This window comes from Eublepharis macularius, chromosome 6, assembly GCF_028583425.1.
Source record: "Eublepharis macularius isolate TG4126 chromosome 6, MPM_Emac_v1.0, whole genome shotgun sequence".
In the NCBI taxonomy this organism is placed as follows: Eukaryota; Metazoa; Chordata; class Lepidosauria; order Squamata; family Eublepharidae; genus Eublepharis; species Eublepharis macularius.
In genome coordinates, this window is record NC_072795.1 from 86,956,369 (window position 1) to 86,981,364 (window position 24,996).

At 43.6% G+C, this 24,996-nt stretch overlaps 1 protein-coding gene across 4 annotated transcripts in view; it reads left to right on the forward strand.

The window, feature by feature from the left end:
• LOC129331768 (deleted in malignant brain tumors 1 protein-like) overlaps positions 1-24,996 on the forward strand; it is a 95,423-nt gene that overhangs the window by 47,078 nt on the left and 23,349 nt on the right. For all 4 annotated transcript variants that reach the window (XM_054982270.1, XM_054982271.1, XM_054982273.1 and 1 more), the window contains 5 exons: positions 3,750-4,070; positions 7,979-8,299; positions 9,283-9,603; positions 22,794-22,838; positions 24,337-24,372. In XM_054982270.1, coding sequence (XP_054838245.1) covers positions 3,750-4,070; positions 7,979-8,299; positions 9,283-9,603; positions 22,794-22,838; positions 24,337-24,372 — 1,044 coding nt within the window. The remainder of the gene's footprint in view (positions 1-3,749; positions 4,071-7,978; positions 8,300-9,282; positions 9,604-22,793; positions 22,839-24,336; positions 24,373-24,996) is intronic.

Below are 24,996 nucleotides of genomic sequence, written 5' to 3' on the forward strand. Positions count from 1 at the left end.
GAATCATAGAATCATAGAGTTGGAAGGGGCCATGCAGACCATCTAGTCCAACCCCCTGCCCAGTGCAGGATCAGCCTAAAGCATCTCTGACAAGTATTCATCCAGCCTCTTCTTGAAAACTGCCAGTGAGGGGGAGCTCACCACCTCCCTAGGCAGCTGATTTCACTTTTGAACTACTCTGACCGTGAAAAAGGTTTTCCTAATATCCAGCCGGTACCTTTGTGCATGTAATTTAAGCCCATTGCTTCGGGTCCTACCCTCTACTGCCAACTGGAACACCTCCTTGCCCTCCTCCAAATGACAGCCTTTCAAATATTTAAAGAGAGCAATCATGTCCCCCCTCAACCTCCTCTTCTCCAAACTAAACGTTCCCAAGGCTCTCAGCCTTACCTCATAGGGCTCAGTGTCCAGACCCCTGATCATTCTCGTCGCTCTCCTCTGCACCCTCTCGATTTTGGCCACATCCTTTTTGAAGTGAGGCCTCCAGAACTGCACACAATACTCCAGGTGCGGCCTGACCAAGGCAGTATAGAGAGGGGCTATGACCGCCTGTGATTTCGACGCTATGGCCCCTTTGATACATCCCAAGATTGAATTAGCCTTTTTTGCCACCGCATCACACTGACTGCTCATATTTAGTTTACAGTCCACTCTTACCCCAAGATCCCTTTCACATATACTACTGCCCAGAAGTGTATCCCCCATCCAGTATTTGTGCTTCCCATTTTTGTGGCCCAGATGTAATACTGTGCACTTGTCTTTGTTGAATTGCGTCCTATTCACAGCTGCCCACTTCTCCAGAGTATTCAGGTCTTGTTGAATTTTAATTCTATCTTCTTGGGTGTTTGCTACTCCTCCCAATTTGGTATCATCAGCAAATTTAATGAGCAGCCCTGCCACTCCTTTATCCAGATCACTGATAAAAATATTGAAAAGTACCGGGCCCAAAACCGAGCCCTGTGGCACCCCGCTAGACACCTCCCTCCAATCTGATGAAATGCCATTGACCACCACTCTTTGAGTGCGGTCCTCTAACCAGTTCCCTATCCACCGAACTGTCCTATAGTCCACTCCACAGTCTTCCAGTTTGCCCATCAGAATGTCATGGGGGACCTTATCAAAAGCTTTACTGAAATCCAGATAAATCACGTCAACAGAGTTCCCCTGATCCAGTAAGCTGGTCACTCGATCAAAGAAGGAAACCAGGTTGGTCTGGCAAGATCTGTTAGGAACAAATCCATGCTGACTTCCCCGGATCACTGATTGGTCCTTCAGATGCTTACAGATTGATCCCTTTAAAATCTGTTCTAATATCTTCCCAGCAACAGAAGTCAGACTGACCGGCCTGTAGTTTCCCGGGTCATCCTTCTTCCCTTTCTTAAAGATTGGGATAACATTCGCTCTTCTCCAAACTTGTGGCATATCCCCAGTCCTCCAGGAGGCCTTGAAGGTGATGGACAGGGGTTCTGCAAGTTCTCTAGAAAGTTCTTTAAGCACTCTTGGGTGCACCCCATCCAGCCCAGGGGATTTGTATTCATCCAGTGCAGCCAGATGCCTCTCCACAACCTCTCTGTCAATGTCAATTAGCCACTCAGGTGTCCTGCCACATTTTCTACTATCTCTAGATGTGCCTGAGTTCTTCAGGGAGAAAACAGAGGCCAAAAAGTCATTAAGCCTGTCTGCTTTTTCTCTGTCCTGCACCAGAGTTTCTCCATCTACTCCCAACAGCGGTCCAATTGCCTCTTTTACCTTGCGTTTGCTTCTCACATATCTGTAGAAGTTTTTCTTATTGTAGCGAGCCCTCCTGGCCAGACCCAGCTCGTACTGAGCTTTGGCCTCTCTGATGGCTGATCTGCAGTACCTAGTAACCCTCATATACTCCTCTTTAGAGGTCTGTCCTTCTCTCCATTTCCTGAACATTTCCTTTTTCTCCCTTAGCTTATTCTGGAGCTCTCTGTACATCCACATCGGTTTCTTGGAGCCCTTACCATGTTTCCGTCTTGCTGGGATAGTGAGGGCTTGAGCTTGCAAAACCTCGTGTTTGAGAAGGGCCCACCCTTCACTCGCTCCTTTCCCTTCTAGCACACTCCCCCACGGAATGACTCTCATCAAGCCTCTGAGTTCATCAAAGTTGGCCCTACAAAAATCTAACCTATGAGTCTGGCTGTGAACTTCCTTGGCCCCCCACAGCAACTGGAATTCAAGGAGGACATGGTCACTTCCCCCTAAGGTCCCCACCACCTTCATCTCATCTACCAATTCTTCCCTGTTGGTTAATATCAAGTCTAGTATGGCCGAGCCCCTTGTAGCTTCCTCCCCCTTTTAAAAAAGGAAGTTATCAGCCAGGCAGGTCAGGAAATTGCATGATTCATGATGCTTTGCTGAGCCTGTCTCCCAGCACACATCAGGGAAGTTGAAGTCACCCATAATTACAAGATTCTGATGTCTGGATACTCTACCAATCTGTTCAAAGAGGGCAGCATCCGTTTCTTCTCGCTGGTCAGGTGGTCTGTAGCAGACTACAACAATAATACCCTTTGTCCTTCCTCCCCTTATTTCTACCCATATGCTTTCCACCAGGCTGTCCGCCCCATTCTCCATAACTTCTTGACAATCAAGCCCTCTCCTCATATACAATGCCACTCTACCTCCTCTTCTACCCTTCCGGTTTTTCTTGAACAGCTCATACCCATCCACTAGCACATTCCAGTCATGGGAATCATCCCAACAAGTCTCAGTAATTCCTACTATATCGTAGCCCTCTGTTTGCAATAGAAGCTCAAGCGCCTCTTTCTTATTGCCCATACTTTGGGCATTGGTATATAGACACTTGTAGCCTTGTACCTTTGTTTGACCTTTCCTACCCAGGTGGGTCCCCACTGTTTTCACTTCGTCATTGAAATCACCATGTCGATCGTCCCCTTCCCCTTGTGGCATCAGTTTAAAGCTCTCCTGATGAAGTTCTCCAGGTTCATTCCAAACGTTTTCTTCCCTGCCCTTGAGAGGTGAAGCCCATCATGTGCTAGAAGGCCTTCTCTAAGAAAACATATCCCATGGTTCCAGAACCCAAAGCGCTCCTGCCGGCACCACCAACTCAGCCAACGATTCACCTCAAGTATGGTCCGCTCCCTGCATGTTCCTCTTCCTGTGACTGGAAGGATAGAAGAGAATACCACCTGAGCCTCCAATGTCTTCAACTGCCTTCCAAGAGCTTCATAATCCTCTTTAATTCTTGCAACAGTATTCACAGCCGTGTCGTTCATTCCCACATGCATAGACTTCAGATAGACTTCAGTAGACTTCAAAGGTTGTAACTGTGTTTCCCATTGTGGGTTACAGACTGCTACACAAGATGGTTTTCTTACTCTTCATGTTTTTAAACATTTCTCATTTTGTTAGTCTGTAGACTGAGAAGTTTTATAATATCCCTGTTTTCTCATTGGGCATTTTCACATGGACTTATGAGGGGAGGTAGGTCTCCATGTTTTTGAAATGGTAAGAGACTAGGGTATCGTTACATAGTTACTTATGGTGATTTGCTATGGTTCAAAATTCAGCATCATTGCGAGATTGATTACAGAACTAAGCCACCACATTTACTTTGAAATTAACTTGATTTGAAATGTTGTGGTCAGCTTTAATTCACAGTATCAGGAGAAATGATTTATCCTTCATAGTAAAGTTAGCTTGACCCATTCATCAAAAGGAGGGACTATTTTCATTCAAAATATATTGTTGTTTTTGAAAAGTTCCCCAGGAAGGTTCCTTGCGACTAGTGAATGGAAACGACGTATGCCAAGGTCGCGTTGAAATATATCATAATGGCCAGTGGGGAACAATCTGTGATGATCTTTGGAACATGCAAGATGCAGAAGTTGCATGCAGACAGCTTGGATGTGGACAGGCACTATCAGCACCGGGAAGTGCCCACTTTGGTCCAGGCACAGGCAATGTTACGTTGGATGATGTTGTCTGCAGTGGAAATGAATCTTCCTTGTCTCATTGCTCTCATGCTCCCTGGGGCACACATAACTGTGGTCATCACGAAGATGCCGGTGTCATATGTTCAGGTATGCCTACATGACACTTACTGTGCAATCCTATGGTTGGCCATGATGCCGGTGTGCCTGCGGAGGAGAAGCAGCGGTGCCGCTGGTCTGGCTCCTCTGCTGACAAAGAGGCAGTGGTGGCAGCAGTGCAGAGTTGTGAAGCGGGTGTGTCAAAAAGCATAGTGGGTGTGGCAGATGTGTAGGCTCCGCTGCCCACAGCCAACAGGCTCCACTGCTGGCTAACAGCTGTGGGAGGGGTGAGGAGAGGCACAGGCAGTGGGCAGCTTGCGATCCAGGTCAGCCTTCAGAGTGACAGGCGCACAGCACCCTTGCTGGCAGATTGCCCTGCCTCCTGTTCTGGGCGAGGCCAGCAATTGACAGGGATGGCTGTGGGCGTGGCTGGGCTCGCAAACCGGCAGCTGCAGCCCAATCTGGCATGCCTTTGGTGGCTGCGGGCTAGTGACGTCTGCTACATCGGAGGCATGGGGAGAAGGGGGGATGAGTGGTCAGGGACGCTTTGCCATCAGTGTTCGCACTCATCCAGGAGGTAGGGGCACACAACAAGAATGGGGGTGGCGGGATGCCCAGTTGCAGTCATGGTAGCAAGCCCATGGCTCCCCCTCAGTTCCTGAGCATTCATCATGCCAGAGGCTGGTCCCTCTGACCAAACCAGTGCCAACCGGTGCATCAGACCACCTAGTGCACGTGGTGTGTCCATGCCCTCTGCCAGCATGTGGAAACTGAGCCATCAGGTCATTGGCCCTAGGCACACGATGATTGTGCACAGTCATGGGGCTGGCAGTAGCCAATCGGGCCGCATGGGCAATTCATCAAGGGGCAGTCTAGTGGAGGTCGGTGGGCTGCCAGGTCCAGGTTGGGAAATTCCTGGAGATTTTGGGGTAGACTCTGCAGGGGGTAGGGTTTTGTGGAATGGAGGCGCCTCACTGGGGTAAAATGCCATACAGTTCATCCTTCACAGCAGCCATTTCCTTCAGGGGAACTGATCTCTGTTGCCTGGAGATCAGTTGTAATTCCAGGAGATCTCCAGCCACCACCTGGAGACTGACAACCCTAATCAGACCCCAGGTTCTGGAGAGGCAGGTGAGGGGGCAGGTTCTCCAATGAGTGATAGGAACACCCTCTGAAAACCAAATGAGAAGCCAGAAGGCTGATCGGAGGCAAGGGGGGTGAAAAGTGCCCACAGACTCGTAGCCGCTCCCCGCACCAGATTTCCAATGTCCATCCCTGCTTCTACAAACAGTGGAAAGGAAGGTGTTCCAGCCTCCTGGAAGGGGAAGCCCAGAGACCCCAAGATGTCACTTCACATCCTCCATCTTCTGGCAGCAACTCCTTCCTTCCCTCATATGCAGCACTCATCTGCAATTCCCACCCCACTGCCTGAAGTTACATTGAGGGGAGGAAGGGGGCAGAGTACCTGAACAGGGCACCACTGGACACTAGCTCCTTCTGGCAACAGAGTCACCCCATCCATCCCTGCACTGAGCTGGGAAACATTCTTATGGGGAGTTGGGGGGGGCAGCTACTCAATAGCAGGCAAGCAAGAAAACACAGCAGTCTGTTGTTTTTCAACACGTTTTATTAAACTGGAAAAAGTGCCAATGTCCCTCGGCTGGGAAGGGAGCCAGGGCAGTTTGTGCAGCCCTTGTTCTGCACTCCCAGGGGTGAGGCTGAGATGCGAGCTGACTTGGGAAACTGCTCCTTGGGCTAGACCTGAATGGCACTCGCAAGGGATTACTGGGGGGCTGAAACAGACATGCTCCATGGACTCCCGGACAAGTTGCCATGTGCCTACAAGGGAAAGAGACATGTGTTGCAAGTGACCCAGCCCAGTCCATGGCTGAGGCCAAGCCCAATCTGCAACATCCGGGAAGATGCCCATAGTTGAAAACAGCAGCTGCAGACCCACAAGTGCAGCTAGTGACCAGATCATGCATGACCCTCTGGTGAGGAAGCACTCTGCCTTGGGGTGATCTTATCATGTGAGGGAAGTTAAGAAGACCCAGTCAACCTGACCCATTGCCACACTCCCTCCTCTGCCAGGAGGGTCCCTGGTTGAGGGAGTCTGAACAGAGCACCCAGATGGGTAGCCAGTGCCCGCCCCCCCCATGGCTATGTCAAGAGTGGTTTTCTGGGCAACTGCCTCCGTGGCAGGCAGTGGCTGCTACCACCACCCTCTCCCCCACTGAGCATCACCTGCAGAGGATGGCCATCAAGAGAGGTCAGGTGAGGGGGCAGCTGACATGAATTGGCAAGCTGGGTTAGCCGCTACGCCATCTCCTTCTTACCTGTCAGTGCTCCCTCGCTCCTTACCAAGCTGGAGTGTGATAACCTGCAAGGAGACATGGGTGGTTATTGTTAGTTTGCTAGACATTGTGGACTGTGCCGTTCTTCCCTTGAGCGCATGCAAAGTTCTCCCAGTTTCCCTCCCAGTGCACTCAGGGCCCACTACTGTGAGTTCCCACTCTCCCATCTCATGCACAAAGTCCCCATGGCAGGAAGTTGACAGGCAGAGACTCTGGCAGCGTGCTCACCTACCTGAGGTCATGAGCAGCACAGCCGGAAGTTTTGTAGGGTGCATGGGCAGGTGACTGGGTGTGGGGAGGGGGGCTCTCTCACCCCAGAAGTGCACGTGGATTGCCCCCTGTGGTAGTTCCCATCCTATGCTCTTTTGGGCTGCAGGTACAGGGTTGGGCACCACAAAAGGGGCCCAAGTTTTCCCCGTGGAGTGGCTTTGGAAGTGGACTAACTCATACCCTGCCCCCCACCCCCCACTGATGTGGGAACTTGCACAGCAGTTGAGCCTCTGCCCGGTCTCAAAGCATGTCCGCTGGCGGCAACCAATCTGCGGTAGTGCGCCTTGGGCAGGCACCAACAAAAAAGGGTTTACATCAATGTAAGAGCTAGTTCCACCGGCATAAGCCTTAGTTCTCGCCCTGTGCAGTTTCCACCCTCCCTCTTAGGATTGAGCTGATCTTTACCTTTTAGCTTCAATTATATCTTTTTTTTTGTCAGACATTTTGAGAAGGACATTAAGAAAGGAAAAAAGCACATATGTACCACAACATACAACTCTAATAGACCTTGTAAATCACGTGCCTTAGCTGAGACTTTGAAGCACTGTCTTGGTATTTATGGAATATCTGACTCAAATATCCATTATAATGTTGCCTTTTTATGCATACATTCTGAGAGAAATGTGTTTCAAAAACTTCATCATATTTACCATTTATATATATTAGCTTTAACATTAATACATTATGAACTTCAAGACAACGTAAATGATAAAACGTTAGAATCTGTGGGCACTGAACATAGAGACATCCCCTTTCGCTTAATACTCTTAAGGAACTGGAAGTGTAAGAATATGCTGTAAGGATACAGGAACAGTGTTTGTTCTAGAACAAGTCTGACACGACATCCCTCTACAGAGTTGCACTGTTCTAAGCCGATAGACTTCAGTAGACTGCAACGGCTGTAACTCTGTTTACCACTGTGGGGTTACAGACTGCTACGCACGTTTATTTTCATGCATTTCATATGGCATTTCTTTTAAATGTTTCTCAATTTGTTAGTCTTCTCTGTAGACCCAGAAGTTTTACAGTATCCCCATTTTCTCATTGGGCAGTTTCACATGGTTTCCATGTTTTTGAAATGGTAATAGACTAATGCATCATTACATAGATAGTTATTGTGGTTTGCTATGGTTCAAAATTCAATATTATTGGGAGAATGATTATAGAACTAATCCACCACATTTACTTTGAAATTAACTTGATTTGAAATGTTGAGGTTGGCTTTAATTCATAGTATTGGGAGCAATGATTTATCCTCCATACTAAAGTTAGCTTGACCAGTTCAACAAAAAGAGGGACCATTTTCATTCAAAATATATTGTTGTTTTTGAAAAGTTCCCCAGGAAGGATCCTTACGATTAGCGAATGGAGACAATGTATGCCAAGGCCGCGTTGAAATATATCATAATGGCCAGTGGGGAACAATCTGTGATGATCTTTGGGACATGCGAGATGCAGAAGTTGCATGCCGACAGCTTGGATGTGGACAGGCCCTATCAGCACTGGAAAGTGCCCCCTTTGGTCCAGGCTCAGGCGATGTTATGTTGGATGATGTTGCCTGCAGGGGAAATGAATCTTCCTTGTCTCATTGCTCTCATGCTCCCTGGGGCACACATAACTGTGGTCATCATGAAGATGCCGGTGTCATATGTTCAGGTATGCCTACATGACACTTATTTACCTTGTAACTTGTAATCTTTTGTTTTGTCAGACATTTCAAGAATGTTATTAAGAAAAGCAAAAAGCAAATATGTACCACAGGTAGGGTTCTAATTGGCCTTGTAAATCACATGCCTTAGCTGAGACTTTGAAGCACTTTCTTGGCAATTAATATGGAATATCTGACTCAAATATCCATCATGATGCCTTCTTTATGCATACATTCTGAGAGAAATGTGTTTCAAAAACGTCATCCTATTTACCATTTATATATATTATATATATTACCATTTATATATATTATATATATTAACTTTAACATGAATACATTATGAACTTCTACTCATTGTAAATGGTAAAAAGTTGGAATGTGTAGTGATGGAACATAGAGACATTCCCTTTCATTTAACATGCTTAGGGTACTGGAAGTATAAGGATATGTTGTAAGAAAATCCTTTTAAGAGATTAAGGTATCATTACATAGGAGTATGCTGTGGTTTAAAAATTTAGTATCATTTCGAGAATGATTCTAGAAATAATTTCGAGAATGATTCTAGAAATGATTATAGAAATAATCCATCACATTTACTTTGAAATTACCTTGATCTGAAATGTTATTTTGTTAGTCTTCTCTGTAGATCAAGAAGTTTTATAGTCTCCCCGTTTTCTCATTGGGAGGTTTCACATGACCTTAAGAGTTTCACATCAACTTATGTTTTTGAAATGGTAATAGACTAATGTATAATTAGGGAGTTACTTACTGTTTTTTGCTATGGTTCAAAATTCAGCATCATTGCGAGATTGATTACAGAACTAAGCCACCACATTTACTTTGAAATTAACTTGTTTTGAAATGTTGAGGTCGGCTTTAATTCACAGTATCAGTAAAAATTCATTATCCTCCATACTAAAGTTAGCTTGACCAGTTCAACTAAATGAGGGAACATTTACCTTCGAAATATATTGTTGTTTTTGAAAAGTTCCCCAGGAAGGATCCTTACGATTAGCGAATGGAGTCAATGTATGCCAAGGTCGCGTTGAAATATATCATAATGGCCAGTGGGGAACAGTCTGTGATGATCTTTGGGACATGCGAGATGCAGAAGTTGCATGCCGACAGCTTGGATGTGGACAGGCCCTATTAGCACTGGAAAGTGCCCCCTTTGGTCCAGGCTCAGGCGATGTTATGTTGGATGATGTTTCCTGCAGGGGAGATGAATCTTCCTTGTCTCATTGCTCTCATGCTCCCTGGGGCACACATAACTGTGGTCATCACGAAGATGCCGGTGTCATATGTTCAGGTATGCCTACATGACACTTATTTACCTTGTAACTTGTAATCTTTTGTTTTGTCAGACATTTCAAGAATGTTATTAAGAAAAGAAAAAAGCAAATATGTACCACAGGTAGGGTTCTAATTGGCCTTGTAAATCACATGCCTTAGCTGAGACTTTGAAGCACTTTCTTGGCAATTAATATGGAATATCTGACTCAAATATCCATCATGATGCCTTCTTTATGCATACATTCTGAAAGAAATGTATTTCAAAAACGTCATCCTATTTACCATTTATATATATTATATATATTACCATTTATATATTATATATATATTAACTTTAACATGAATACATTATGAACCTCTACTCATCGTAAATGGTAAAAAGTTGGAATGTGTAGTGACGGAACATAGAGACATTCCCTTTCATTTAACATGCTTAGGGTACTGGAAGTATAAGGATATGTTGTAAGAAAATCCTTTTAAGAGATTAAGGTATCGTTACATAGGGGTATGCTGTGGTTTAAAAATTCAGTATCATTTCGAGAATGATTCTAGAAATGATTATAGAAATAATCCATCACATTTACTTTGAAATTACCTTGATCTGAAATGTTATTTTGTTAGTCTTCTCTGTAGATCAAGAAGTTTTATAGTCTCCCCGTTTTCTCATTGGGCGGTTTCACATGACCTTAAGAGCTTCACATCAACTTATGTTTTTGAAATGGTAATAGACTAATGTATAATTAGGGAGTTACTTATGGTGATTTGCTATGGTTCAAAATTCAGCATCATTGCGAGATTGATTACAGAACTAAGCCACCACATTTACTTTGAAATTAACTTGTTTTGAAATGTTGCGGTCGGCTTTAATTCACGGTATCAGTAAAAATTTATTATCCTCCATACTAAAGTTAGCTTGACCAGTTCAACTAAATGAGGGAACATTTACCTTTGAAATATATTGTTGTTTTTGAAAAGTTCCCCAGGAAGGATCCTTACGATTAGTGAATGGAGACAATGTATGTCAAGGTTGTGTTGAAATATATCATAAAGGCCAGTGTGGAACAGTCTGTGATGATCTTTGGGACATGCGAGATGCAGAAGTTGCATGCCGACAGCTTGGATGTGGACAGGCCCTATTAGCACTGGAAAGTGCCCCCTTTGGTCCAGGCTCAGGCGATGTTATGTTGGATGATGTTGCCTGCAGGGGAAATGAATCTTCCTTGTCTCATTGCTCTCATGCTCTAATTAGTAGCTCAGGTCAAGCCCTGGGGTCACCCCTGGACCTCCTCTTTGACCTATCTGTGTTAGCCCCACTTCCCTGACTGCACGGTTGGGACCTAGCCAGCCAGTTCAAGTCGTTCCTCCATTAAAGCTCCAACCATCCAGTTGTGAAGCTTGGGGTGGACCTGCTTTTTGAGGGGTTCCCCACCAGGAAATCTGTCCTTGCAACTGGGCCATGAAGCAGCCAGGCACTCCTGATGGACCCCAATTCCCTACCAGTGGGAATATGCCAAGGGTTCTCACCAGCCTGCTCACTTTCCCCAACTACTAATCTGCCAGTAGGAGATAACAGCAGAGGTCCACCACAAGCCATGCAGGCAGTGCCAAGTAGGCAAAAAACTATCTTCCCGTTTGCCAATTGTGGGATAAGGAGAAAAATGGGAAAATGCCAAGGGTACTCACTGGCCCGCTCATTTCCCTCAACTTCTTACCTATCACCACCAAGGTGAAGCCTCTGCACCCCACAGGTGGCTAAAGCCAACCTGAGCCCTTGCTGTAGATCATTCTGAAAGATGTTCCCCTTCACCAAAAGGAGAACTCCATACCCTCTGTAGAGTTCAGAAATTCAGCCCTGGTTTGCAAATGGGGCAGATAAATTCCCAGCCCATCCACCAATGTCTTAAAGAGGGCTCTATTGGCCTTCCTCCTAGCCCTCTCAATTCCCTTTGTGACCTTAGCTTCCTGCCACGCATGGTGCAGAAGCATTGCTGACCAGGAGATCAGGACTCCAGGCCACCACTTGCCAATCATTTACAAGTCTGCCTGAGCCTGCAAAGTCAGGGTCTTGCCCTTTACCAGACCAAGACTGGTAGGCAGAGGAACCTACCCTTTGAATGGCTGGCCCCAGATGGCCCATAGCTACTGTCATAGAAGCTGCCCAAGTCTGAAAAGAGCGGGTGCTGAATTTGCCATCTGCCAAACCCTGTTTAGACAGAGCCCTTTCAGTAACTGTTCAAAACTGGTATTTGGTGAAGGGGGAGCCACTGCAATGTCGAAAAAGTACCCCTTCATCGTCATCCCAGACCTTGACATACCTCTTTAGAGTGAGGACTAGGCAAATATCCTGGTCAGCGCAGGACTAAGAATAACTGTCCCCTTCTGCCTTTGGTCAGTTTTGGAGCACCTGCCCCAAATGGAAACCTGATTCCCGACAAATGTAGTGTCCCAGGCCATCAAAGCTCAGCCAGACCCATCCTTAAGAGATTGCTCTCCCCACTTGTATGGAGAGCAGACTATAAATTAATTAAATAAATAAAATAAAATAAAATAAGCTCACTAACCCTAAGTGCTCCAAAAAAAGGCAATTAGAGGAGCAGCATGGAACAATTTCTCCTCAAAGCAAGAATGGCAAACTGAAGCGCAAACTGACTTCAGCCCTTGAAGTATATCTGGGGAGATAGGCTGCCTCTCATCCTTGGGAGTCCCTGAATCTCAAGACCAACCTTCCAATATTTTTCTAATGCAGAAATCCCCTGTGGTTCTGCTAAGCCATGAGCCTTTCAGGAGAAGGCTAGAGCTGCCAACTGGCTCCTAATGTACTTGACAGTTAAACCCTTACCTTTCTGTGCAACGCAAACTGCATTAGGTGTTCCACATGATTGGCCATAGCTGGCGGAGACCTATCTCATGCTTGAACCCAGAGATCTGAAGCACTGCTCAATCATAGGCCCTCTTGGTGCTGGGGACAATAGCTAACTGAATAGCCCTGAATACCTCTGATTTCCAATCTGCCAAAGTTCCCTGGGCATCTGAGCCAGCAGCAAATCAGCTTCGGAGGCAAGCCATTGAAACCGGTCCATCTACAGGCGAGACAATGTGCCACTCTATTGCTCACACTGGGGACATGCCTGGAAGTGAACAATATGTTCAACTGTAGGCACCTAACAGTGAAATCCCAGACCCATCTCATCATGACCCTGGGCAATTTGGATGTGAGTTAACCATGTGAACCACTGCCTAGTTGTCCCACAAACAGACCACCACCAGAATGGGAAAAATTCCAGGAATCTCAGGTCTCTATCAAGAGACCCTGATCAGCCTATTCCCATGCTCCTCCCAAACACCCTAAAATCAGTAGACCCAGAAGCATCAGAGGAAACCTGAAGCTCCCCTTCCAGCAACAGGTCATCTCTCCAAAAAGAAACCCTGTTGAAAAGTTCAGAAACTCTTCCCAAATCTTGAGATCCTCCCACATGTCTGCACTGATCAGTCTGTGGTGGAGGAACCTAAGGGTACCCATAGCTTCATATAGATGTTGAAGAAGCGCCCTTCCTGGTACCACCATCCTGCAGGCAACTTTCAGATGCCCCAGTATTTGATGGAGCTTGAGCAAGGAAACTTTTATCCTTTCCTTTGAAACTGTCCAGTTGGGCCTTGAGGTCACTCAGCTTCTCAGTCAGTATCCATGAGGTTTGCTAGATGGTGTCAAGCTCGATCCCCAAAAATGTCAATAGCTGTGCTGGACCCTCTGTCTTTTCATGGGCTAAGGGGACCCCCAGCTCACCTGTGAGGCTGAGAAAGCCTTTCAGTAGTCTGGCACATTGGCCTGAACCTTCAAGTAATCCAAATAGTGGGCCATGTCACGGTAATGCTGCAGCTGATGCAAGGCCCATTTGAGGAAGGAACTGAATCACTCAAAGGCAATGCATGAAATGGAGCACCCCATTGGAAGCGTCCTATCCATGTAAAACTGGCCTTCAAATAAAAAGCCTAGCAGCTCAAAGCCCTCAGGATGAACAGAAAGGAGGCGAAATGCAGATGGCATTTTGCCATCTCAGTGCCAGTCCCAGACCTCTGCACCACCTTAACAGCCTGGTCAAAGGAAGTATAATGCACCAAGCATAGCTGCTCAGGAATGGCATCGTTCACAGAGCCTCCCCTAGGGTAGGAAAGGTGGTGTATAAGCTGTAATTTGCTGGCCAGTTTTTTAGGAACTGCACCCAAGGAAGATACCCATAAACATGGCGCTGGGAAGGAGGAAAACAGCCCCAGTACCCATCCCTGCAGCACATACCTTAGTGCAAACTACCCCCTCCATACCAGCCATGTAACATAAGTTAGCCGAACAGGGGAATCTAAGGCCTTGAAAGGGGATTCTAAAGCCAAACTGGAAACCTCTTAAAAGGAACAAAGCCTCTTCCTGTTTGAGGTAGGTCATTAACATCTATTCAAGCACTTTCAGTCTTGTTGGGCTGGGCCCCTTTACCAGCTGACTGCTGAGTGCCAAAGCCCCCACTGCAACTGTTGAGCGCTTTCTGCTGTTCTCAGGCTGTAAAAGGGTGGGGACACCTACAGGTCAGGCACTCATGCCCAAACTTACAGACTTTCCTAGAGCAGACCCTTGAGAGGAAAACTCCCAGGAAAGCAGCCCAGGCTGAACCAACTGCCCCGTGGGGCCGCGGGTGCCAAGGTACACTGGATGAAGTGGCTGCTATCAGAGCAGTCACCAGAATTGGGTTGGGCTCGAGACATCACTTGCAGCCGAAGCTGCTGATGAACTTGGTCCCAAGGCAAAAAGGGGTTAAGGGCAGCCCTCATTCTGAATTTTTCGTCATATTGCACCAGTGAAATCAGAGTACCCTCTGTATATAATATGAATGTATTGAAACAGGAGAGCTGCCCTCCATGGCTGAGCATGAGTAATGACACCTGCGTAGATCAGGAAACATGGCAGCCAATTGGCCTAGGTACGATCCACCTTGTGGTGCTTGAAGCACTCCTTATTCCCCCTCATCGAAGTCTTCCTTATCCTTCTTCTCCAGCTTCCTGAACAGAAGGGTGAAGACATCGACATACTTGCCTTTTAAAATTTTGTCCCTGGTGGCTTGTGTCAGGTGATCTCTTAAGGGCATGGCTGTATCACCAATGGCAGTGACCCGTAGGTGCTCCAAGGGGAACTCAAATAGCTGCCCCATGGCACCACCAACCCCATGCCTGCCTGACTATCAATCCCTCTCCAGGGGATTGTGTTCATTGGTGTGTGGGTGGGCGGCACCCCAGCCATCCCTGTCAACTGTCCTGTAAATGATGGCTGACCAGACTGTGGCCACGCACTCGGTGCGGTTGGTGCTTGAGAGGGACCCACCTGTGCAATTGTGGGATGCATTCGGCCAGAGAGTGCGGAGGCAGTAGCCTGACTCCAGGGCCCCTATGGCCACGTCTGCCACTGCTGGGGCTATATCAACTTACCCTCGCTGATGGGTAGTTGCATTGCCACAGCTACCAGCCCAGGCCCTGACGACCAGCCAATTTCAGCCAAATCCACATCAGCTTCTTCAGTCATGTCCTCTGGAGACTGCTCGCCAACCACATCACCAACACGTACATTGGATGATCCTCCCATGCCAGATGAACCCTCAAGGGTCCAAGACATTATATCCTTTTTAGAGGCAGAACTAGATGCAAGCCTAGTTGGCCTTTTCCTTTTAGTCTTACCTGATGCTACTCCAGGGGCACTTCTGGCTTGTTCAAGTGCAGCAAGCTGATCAAAAATTTCCTGGCAGCTTGGCCCCACTTCGTCCTCATCTTAGGATGACAACACTACTGGGGCCTGCCTAGAAGCGGGCCTTTTTGCAGGTTGCTTGCCCTTGGAGGGCACTAGCCCTTTTTTAGGAGGCATAATAACTATGTCCATATACCACTTTTTAGACAGCTAGTGACCCATTTGAGCAATGAACAGCGACAGTGTCAAATTAATCCCTACTTGCTTCTAAAGGCCACTAGGCCCAAATAAGAAAATGGCCGCCTATGGCTTGTAATAAAAAATGGCCACCGGGCCATAAAATGGCCACCCCACTGGGCCAGATCGGTCCTAGACCACTAAAGAAAAAGGGGGGATAGGCTCAATCACTAGGCCAAAGGTTAAATGTGTTGCCTTACCCAAGGCCACCAATTGTTACCCCTGTGCTGTGGCAGCCACTGCCAAAGCAGAGGCCTAAAAGGGAGGGGGGAACACCCACGAAGAGACTCAAAGGGGAAAAGAGGGGGTGTGTGGGCAATTATGGATGGCCACTGCAATGGGAACACGGTCCGGGATGGTAGCCCTGCTCTCAACCGAATGGCAGCTAGCCCAGTGTGGCCGCTGGCCTGGTTACCCACCAGGGACAGAGCTGTGCAGCAAGCTGCTGCAATGTGTGGAGATGACCTGCACGAAAACTATTCTGGAGAGAAGAGGCCAAGGCCCCAGCAAAAGGTCATGAAGGCAGGCAAGGCTGTGGGCAGCAGCGAGGCCAAAGCCACACAGTCCAAATTCACTGCTGACAAGGCTGCCTCCACCGCTGTTGCCGCTTTCTCCCGTGATGCTCAGGAGGAAACTGGCAAACTCCTGCTCTAACTGAGCATGAGGTGCAACTGAGTGCTGAGGGGGCAGAGCAGCCTTATATGGCCTCCAGCTCCACCCCCTTGCAATTCTTGGATGCTTGGCAAAGCATGGCTGCCTCCTCTTCCTCCAGGAAGTCAAAAAGTGGTGCCTGGCAGTAGCGGCTCGTGCCACCTGCCAGGAGGGCTGTATTCTCATGGGATTATGAGGGGAGGGAGGTTTCCATGTTGAGTGCAGGTGAAATGAATCCTCCCTTGCCTCAGTACTCTCATTCTTTCTGGGGCACACGTAACTGTGGTCATCACAAAGATGCTAGTGTCATCTGTCAAGGTATTGCAGCCACTTGAGTTATGATTATGACCTCAATGATATATGTTTTATGTCACATATTAAATTACATTTCTGAAGACCTAAAGAACTACATATTGATATTTCCATTTTGATATAGATGAGAAACTATTGCAATCAATCATATAATATTAATCCGCTTTAGGAAGATTCATTGCTTCCTTTTTGTTTTAGAACTCTAGTACTTGTCAGTTCTGTCTTCCTAGGCTGGTGGTGATGGGCATGTTAGTAAGAACCAAGTTTTTTCACAGGACGATTTAGATATGATTTTTTTTCTCTAAGTGGCATATTTTTCCAGTTATTTGAAGCTTGAGATTTTTTTTTTGATAGCTGGTTTAATTTTTTTTAAAAAAATAGATTTTATTGGATGAGGTGATATAAAATAGTTGGTTAATACATACAACTTATCCAAATTAAACCTTTATAAATATATAACCCCACCCCTCCCCTCCCTCTATTCTCTATTGACTTCCAACAACACTCGAACCCCCCGTTTATTCATAAAGATTATTATTTCACTTTATTACAATTATATTATGTTAACCATGGTACAGATCTTAATATATATTCCCTTCATTAAAATATTACTTAATTAAGTTTAAAATCCCTCCAAAGACCACAATTGTCCTTTAACATCGCATTTCTTTTCCAAATATTTCTTAAACGTCTTCCAGTCTTCCAGGAAAGTTTCTGGATCTTGCTCTTTCAGATTTCTTGTTAGTTTGTCCATTTCGGCCATGTATAACAGCTTCCTTGTCCATTCTTCAATATTCAGTACTTCTTTTTTCCAATATTGAGCATATAGAATTCTTGCTGCTACTATCATATAATACAACAATATCTTATCATTTCTATTGACTTCTTCTAAATAGTAATAACATTCACTATTAGTAATAACATTTCTGGATTTTTAGCAACATTATATTGTAATATCAAAGACATTTCAGCACATATTCTAGACCAGAAGTCTCTAGCCTTTTGGCAAGTCCACCACATATGAAATAGAGAACCTTCATGCTCCTTACATTTCCATCATTTATTCGATAGCTGTTTGTTAGCTATGGCTAATTTTTTCGGTGTTAAGTACCATCTATACAGCATTTTCGTAACCGTTCTCTTTAATACTGGTACAAGTTGATATTTTTAAGGTATTTTTCCATAATTGTTCCCATGCTTCCATTGCTATTTCCTTATTACAATTTATGGTCCACTTTACCATTTGCACCTTGACTGTTTCATCTTCTGTAAACCACTTCAATAACAACTTATACATTTTAGATATTGCTTTACTATTATCCCCCAATAATAGTCCCTCTAGTTTTGAATTTTTAATTCTAAAACCATTCTTTCTATGTTCTGAATCAAATAAATCTTTAATTTGTCTATATTGTAACCAACCATATTTAAATGGCAACTCCTCATTTCTCTTAAGTTTCAACCCATCATTTTCTAATACTGCTAATTCTTTGAGGGTAAGCCATTCCTTTCCCTGATATTCCATATTTGGGTTGATTACTTCAGCTGGAACAATCCAAAGTGGTTTCTTTAGCTCTATAAATTTCTTGTACTTGAGCCAGGTTGACAGTAGATTTCTTCTAAGGTAGTGGTGCTGAAACATTGCATCCATATTATAATTTCCATACCACATATATGTGTGCCATCCAAATAGTTTATTATATCCTTCCAACGTTAATAGCTTATGATTGGTCAAAGACACCCATTCTTTTAGCCACACCAAACATATCGCTTCATGGTAAAGTCTTAAATCAGGTAACTGCATTCCTCCTCTTTCCTTAGCATCACAAAGAACTTTCATCTTGACTCTTGGTTTCTTTCCTGCCCAGACAAATTCTGATATCTTCCTCTGCCATTTTTCAAATTGTTTCTTATCTTTCACAATTGGAATTGTTTGCATTAAAACATCACTCTGGGCAGTACATTCATTTTAATTGTGGCAATTCGGCCTAACCACGACAAATTTAATTTATTCCATTTTATCATGTCTCTTTCAATTTGAGCCCAGAGCTTTTCGTAGTTATTCTTGAACAAGTCTATATTCTTAGCTGTCAGCTCTATCCCCAAATATTTAGTTCTGTGTACCACTTCGCAGTTTGTTAACTCACTTAATTCTTGTTGTTTCTTCTTAGTCATATTTTTGGTTATTATTTTTGACTTCTTTTTGTTTATGTAGAAACCCCCCAAATCTCCAAACTCCTTTATTTTGTCCAGCAGTCTTGGCAGGGTTTGTAGAGGGTCTTCCACTACAAACATTACATCATCTGCAAATGCTCTCAATTTGTAGGATGATCCTTTTATTTTTATTCCTTTTATACTATCATCTTCTCTAATCCTCCTCAATAATACTTCTAAGACTATCACAAACAAAAGCAGCGATAGTGGACATCCTTGTCTGGTTCCCTTCCTTATTTCCAACTTCTCTGTCAGGTTGTCATTAACACATATTGTTGCCCTTTGTAAGTTATAAATTGTTTTCACTGCTTGTATAAATTCATTACCTAGATCCATCTTCTCCATGGTTGCAAACATAAAATCCCAGTTCAAATTGTCAAAAGCCTTCTCTGCATCCGCAAAGAATAGGCCAACTTCCTTATCAGGTCGCTTATCATAATATTCAATAGCATTTATCACTACTCTCAAATTGTCTTTTAACTGCCTGTTTGGTAAGAATCCGGCCTGATCTTCATCTATAAAGTCCATTAACCATATTTTGAGCCTATCCGCCAGTATTCTTGCCATTATTTTGTAGTCATTGTTTATAAGCGATATGGCTCTATAATTTTTCAACTCTGTCAAATCTTGACTTTCTTTTGGGATCAGTGCAATACTAGCTTCATTCCATGTATCTGGGAGACCCTTTCCTTGAAGCATATCGTTCATTACATTTTTTAAAATCGGTACTAGGTCCTCCTTCATTACTTTATAAAATTTAGCTGTGATCCCAATCTAAGATTGTGCTTTCCCAATCTTAGCCGCTTCAATTGCCTGTATGACTTCTTCTTCTGTTATTGGAGCATTTAGTCTCTGTTTCATCTCTTCTGGTACTTTTGGTAAGTGGGCATTCTTTAAATACCTATCTATCTCTTGTACATTCACAGATTTCTTTTGAAATAATTTAGCGTAGTATTTAAAGAATGCACGCTTAATTAATTGATGATCTTTCAATTCTTTACCTTCCTCCATTATTGTATTAATGATTTTCATTTCCTTCCTTTTTTCAGTTGCCAGGCTAAATACTTTCCTGGTTTATTTGCTCCTTCAAATGACTTCTGCTTTAATGTCTTTAACTTCCATTCTAGCTCTTTATTACTAATGGCTGTTATTTGATCCTGCAATATTTTGATTTCCTGTATAATCGACTTTTTTCCTGGTCTTTTCTTCAATTGTTGTTCTTTTTTATATATTTTTTCTTGTATTCCTTGCCATTTCTCCTGCTTTCTTTTCTTATCCTTGTTATTAAGTAAGGTTAAATTTCCTCTCATTACAGCCTTATAGGTATCCCATACCATCTGTGTTGAGACTTCATTGTTATTATTTGTTACAAAAAATTGCTTAGATTCTTCTTTCAAATGCTTCAAATTTTCCTGATTTTGTAATAAATCCTCATTTATTCTCCATCTAAATTTTCTTCGACCCATTGTCCATTTCCATAACATTGGATTGTGGTCTGCGCTCACCTTCAGTAAAATTTCCACTTTTTTTGTCAATAGAGTCAAATCTTTTGTTGCCCAAATCATGTCAATATGTGAAAATGATAAGTGCCTTGCAGAGTAGTATGTAAATTCAGTACTTTTCGGATTTTCTTTTCTCCATACGTCTTCCAAATGTTCTTGTTGAACTAATTCCAAAAAAAGTTTTTGGTAGCTTCCCTGAATTTTTAATGGTTGTTTTTGATTTTTTGTCTAATTGCAAGTCCACCACACCATTAAAATCTCCAACCAATATCATCTGATCAAATACATCCTGATCTAATTTGTTCAATAAATCTTTGAAAAATTGGTCTTTTGCTCCATTTGGCGCATAGAGAGCTATTACCAATTTTTTTTCGCATTTATATTTATTTCCACGGCCACATATCTTCCATCTTGATCCTGAAAAATTAATTTTGATTATACAGCCTCATTTACATAAATCACTACTCCTTTCTTCTTTTGTTTAGATGCTGATATATATTCTTTCCCCAATTGTTTGTTTTTTAAATATTTTGTGTCTTTATCTTTAATGTGTGTCTCTTGTAGACATACTATATTACAATATTGCTTCTTTAGCCAATGAAAAATTGTCTTTCTCTTTTGAGGTGAGTTTAGTCCATTCACATTCCACGATATTAATTTGTACTCCATATTTTACATTTTTAATAGTCCAGGAAAGTCCTCTGCATTTTCCTGTAAAAAATTTTCCATTTGCTCCTTTGTTTTGATGATAATTCTCAAAGCTTTGTAATAAAAGCTTAGACCTTCTGGGATTTCCCATCTATATCTGATGTCTTTGTCTCTTAGTTTCTGGGTCAATTCCCTGTATTTTTTCCGCTCTTGGAGAATCTGTTTTGGGACTTCTTTCATGATCTTAATTCTACTCCCCTCCTTTATTAGGAGTTTTTCAAAATGCCTCTTAAGTCTCTCTTCCTGCGCTCTCTTTGTCACTAATTGCACAATAATATCTCTTGGTAGCTTTCTTTTTGCGCAAAAGCCGAATTGATTATGTACGCCAAATCCATATTTGCTGTTATTTCAGCCTTCTCTTTCCCTAAGAATTCTGCCAATATCTCTGTCATCTGCTCTTGTGTGGTTTGAGTCTCAGATTCCTGAATGCCACGAAATCTTAACTGCTTTTCCGTCACCTTACACTCTATCATTGCCACTCTTGTCTGAATCACTTGATTTTCATGTTTCATTTCTACTTTTATATCATTTGTCTTTTGTTCCACCTGCTCCACTTTTTTAGTTGTCACTTGCAAATCTTCCTTTACTCCCTCTATCTTTTTTGCCAGTGCAGCTACATCAGCTTGAATAACATCTCTCATCTCTTTAAAATCCTTTGCCAGCTTTCTTGCATCTTCTGTAACAACTCTTTGTGATTCTCTGCCACTTTTTCCCCCAGTCCTTCGGTCGCAGCATCCACCGAGATTTGCCATTCCTTATCTGCTCCTTTTTTCCCGGCCATCGTGGGGTTCGGTTTCGAGCCTCCCCACGTGTCTGCTCTTTTCCTCAAATCCGTGTTGAATCATTTAAACCTTGCCTTTTCTTAAAATGTCTTTAAAAAGGGGGGGAAGTCTTTTTAAAGTCTCTATGGTGCCATTGCAACGTCTCTATGATTTCTGGCTTAGCTTCGTACCTTACTTAAGATGGCGCACTTCCTGTTCCTGTTGCCTTCATAGCCTCCCAGTAGTATGCTTATTTTGCTTCCTTTTCCCGTCAATCCTCTTCCCTTTCGCTTTACTGTCCTTGCTAGGAATCCAATTGTCTGCTCTGTTGTTAACTTCCCATCTCATGATGTTTTTCCAGTCCCCCCTCCACTTTCTCACGCTGGTTATCTCAGTTCTAACCGCAGTAAGTATAAACAATATTTCTTTTCAGATTTTTAGTCCTTATTTACTTCCCCAGCATCTTCAATTTTACTCTACTTCTATTACTGAACGTCTCTTCTTTTATACTCTGCCCATTACTTTATTTTCCCTTGGTCTTTTTACTGTCGTTCCGTTTTTAAAAGTCTGATAACGATCTTTACCTTTGCCGATTCTGCGGGTTGTCTGCATTTTTCCCTTTGCTTATTCTTTGGTAAAAGCGGTTGCAGAAGCTTGGTTCTGATGATCTTATGCCAATTTAATGACTCCTGAGGCACTGCAGAGATAGAAGCTCGCCCTTTTCTGAGGGGACCTCAAGGTGGTGGTGGGAGTCCTTGATTCAGAACCCCCTCCCTCACCGAGATCACACTCTCTCGGGGTTGCGTAGCGTTCGAGCCCAACTTCTCCCTGAAGTTGGGGTGGAAATGGGCGTTGAGGCATCTTGCTTTCCAAGAAAAACAGTGTCTCGGACAGCCCAAGTCTTAGGCTGCTTCAGACTGCCATGAGTCCAAACCGGAAGTCAATAGCTGGTTTAATTTGATTGGTTTAACTTTATTTCTGTGAAGTTACTGAGTGAGAGACATCCAGCAAGATATTCATTATTAGTTAATGAATAGCTGCTACAATCTTTGTAACTGTATCTCAGTTGTTTTAGTGATCCTTCTTTTTGTTTTATTAGGACCAGTAACTCCTAGTATTCCGCCTTCTGTTGTGCAATCATCAGGTGAGACATTGCTCCTTTTTATTTGTCCAGTTTGTTACACTTTTAAACAGTTCCCTAGTCCTAACTGTCAAAGGGATAAGGTCCTCCTATTTTACTTTCAGGTGGGGTAATAGAGTTTTTAAAATTTATTTAATTTGTTTATTTTTATCCCATTTCCCCCCCCCATGGAGCTCAGGGCAGGTAAGTAGTACTCACTTGTTTCATTTAACCTTACAACAACCCTGTGTGGTAGATTAGGCTTAGAGAGAATGACTGACCTGAAGTGAGCTTCATTGAAGAGGGGGGATGTAAACCAGGGACACCCAGATTCATGTCTGAAATTCCAACCAGTACAATACACTGAATCTCACAAATAGATGCTCTCCTAGCCTGAAGAAGATTGTGTGCTCAAACTCCATGGATGTTTCTCCCCTGCCACAAACTTGTGATTTAATACAATTAGTCCCGTTGCAGTGGGGGGGGGGGGAAACAATAGATTTAGTTGACTAGATTTAACAGTAGATTAGACTTAACAGTAGATGTTTGTGGTCTGTAACTGGCAACAATTGAATTCTGAAGCAAAGTGGTTTACTTGTCAGAATTTAGACAAATGAGGGCCAAGCTACAAGTGATGAATGACACAGGTTGGACACTTGTCAGCTTCCTTCAAGTTTTTATGGGAAATGTAAGCATCCTGGTCTTGCAGCTTGGCTCTCCGACTGCTGTCCAATGGATTTTTCAACTGTCACTTGTCCAACATTCTGCCAAGCTGCCTACATTTCCCATCAAAACTTGAGGGAAGCTGACAAGTGTCCAACCCGTGTCATTCATCACTTGTAGTTTGGCCCTGAGTGTGTGTTTTTCATGTGTAGTCCTGTTTGTGTGAATTCCTTTCTCATCCCTGTCCCTTGGTCAAATGATATGGGGCTATGAGCACATATCCTCATACCATGACTATGCATCTCAGTCCTTTGGTCTTTCAATAGGGCTCTTATCACAGAGACCATGTGGCTGGTGTCATCTGTTGTTTTCTGCATGGGTAGTAAATTCAGAGGTATTGGGTGCATCATATTGTTGATGATGAGTATTGTAATAGTTGCACCAAGCACTGCCAGTTGTGAAAAAAAATAGAGATGTCTTAATCTCTTTCGTCTCCTGATTATCTGAGCATTTCCCATAAAGGTTACTTTTTTATTGTCCTCCCTGTTCTCCCAGGCAGTTTTAAATTGGCAGTGGCATAAAAAGCATCTTATGTACGCAAATGGGGCAAAGTGGTGTTCTTTGAATCATATCTAGCTAAATATGAAATTTAGTCCAAAAGATCCACTTCCTTACCCACAGAAGACAGGGAGGCCTACTTTTACAGGATGCTTAAAGATTCCCTACAATTTGCCTCATTATTCTGTCATATAAGGAAATGGGGGGAAATGCCATGGCATGTAGAATATGTTTGATTGAACAGCTATCATGACATTAGACATAGATAGAACCTCATTTTTCTTTTTTTTCATGTGTACAGCTGCTCAGATAGACAGAACATCAGCATCTTCAACGAGTAAGTTGTATTTTCCCCATTCAGAATACAGTATATACAATAAAAGATACAATAAAAAAGGGAATTGAGTATGAGACAAAAACAAATTGTCTGACATTTGGAAACTGTGATGCTTTGTTTACATATCTCCCTCTCAAGAGCACACTTCATGTGGAAAAAATACACAATAGCTCCATCACTCTTGCAAAGCACCCACAGAGATTCCACTGTAGAAATGCAACCATTATTTCTTGAGAGCTGATTTCAAAAGAAAAAAGTCACCAAGATTTTATTATATGTGGGACATTTTGAGAGCAGAGCTTAGGGAAGGTAGAGTTTAGGGAGACTGATGTCACTTCCTCCATTCCCCTGTAAAGAATTATCCTAGTCTCTGTGGTAATTCCTAGACTATCAACCAGAAGTGATGTCATTTCCAGGTGGAGAGATAGCTGGTTGTGACTTCAATTCTGGATGATGTTCAAGGAATTATTCCAATCTCTATAGTAAAGACACATTTCTATACTAAATAATGTGGTAAAAGCCCATGTCACCATCAACAGCCCCCCCTCCTCTTTTCTCCCAGCACTAAAGTTAACAAGAGCAAGAAGGGATAGAAAGCCACCTGTTACCACCTAGAAAATGGAA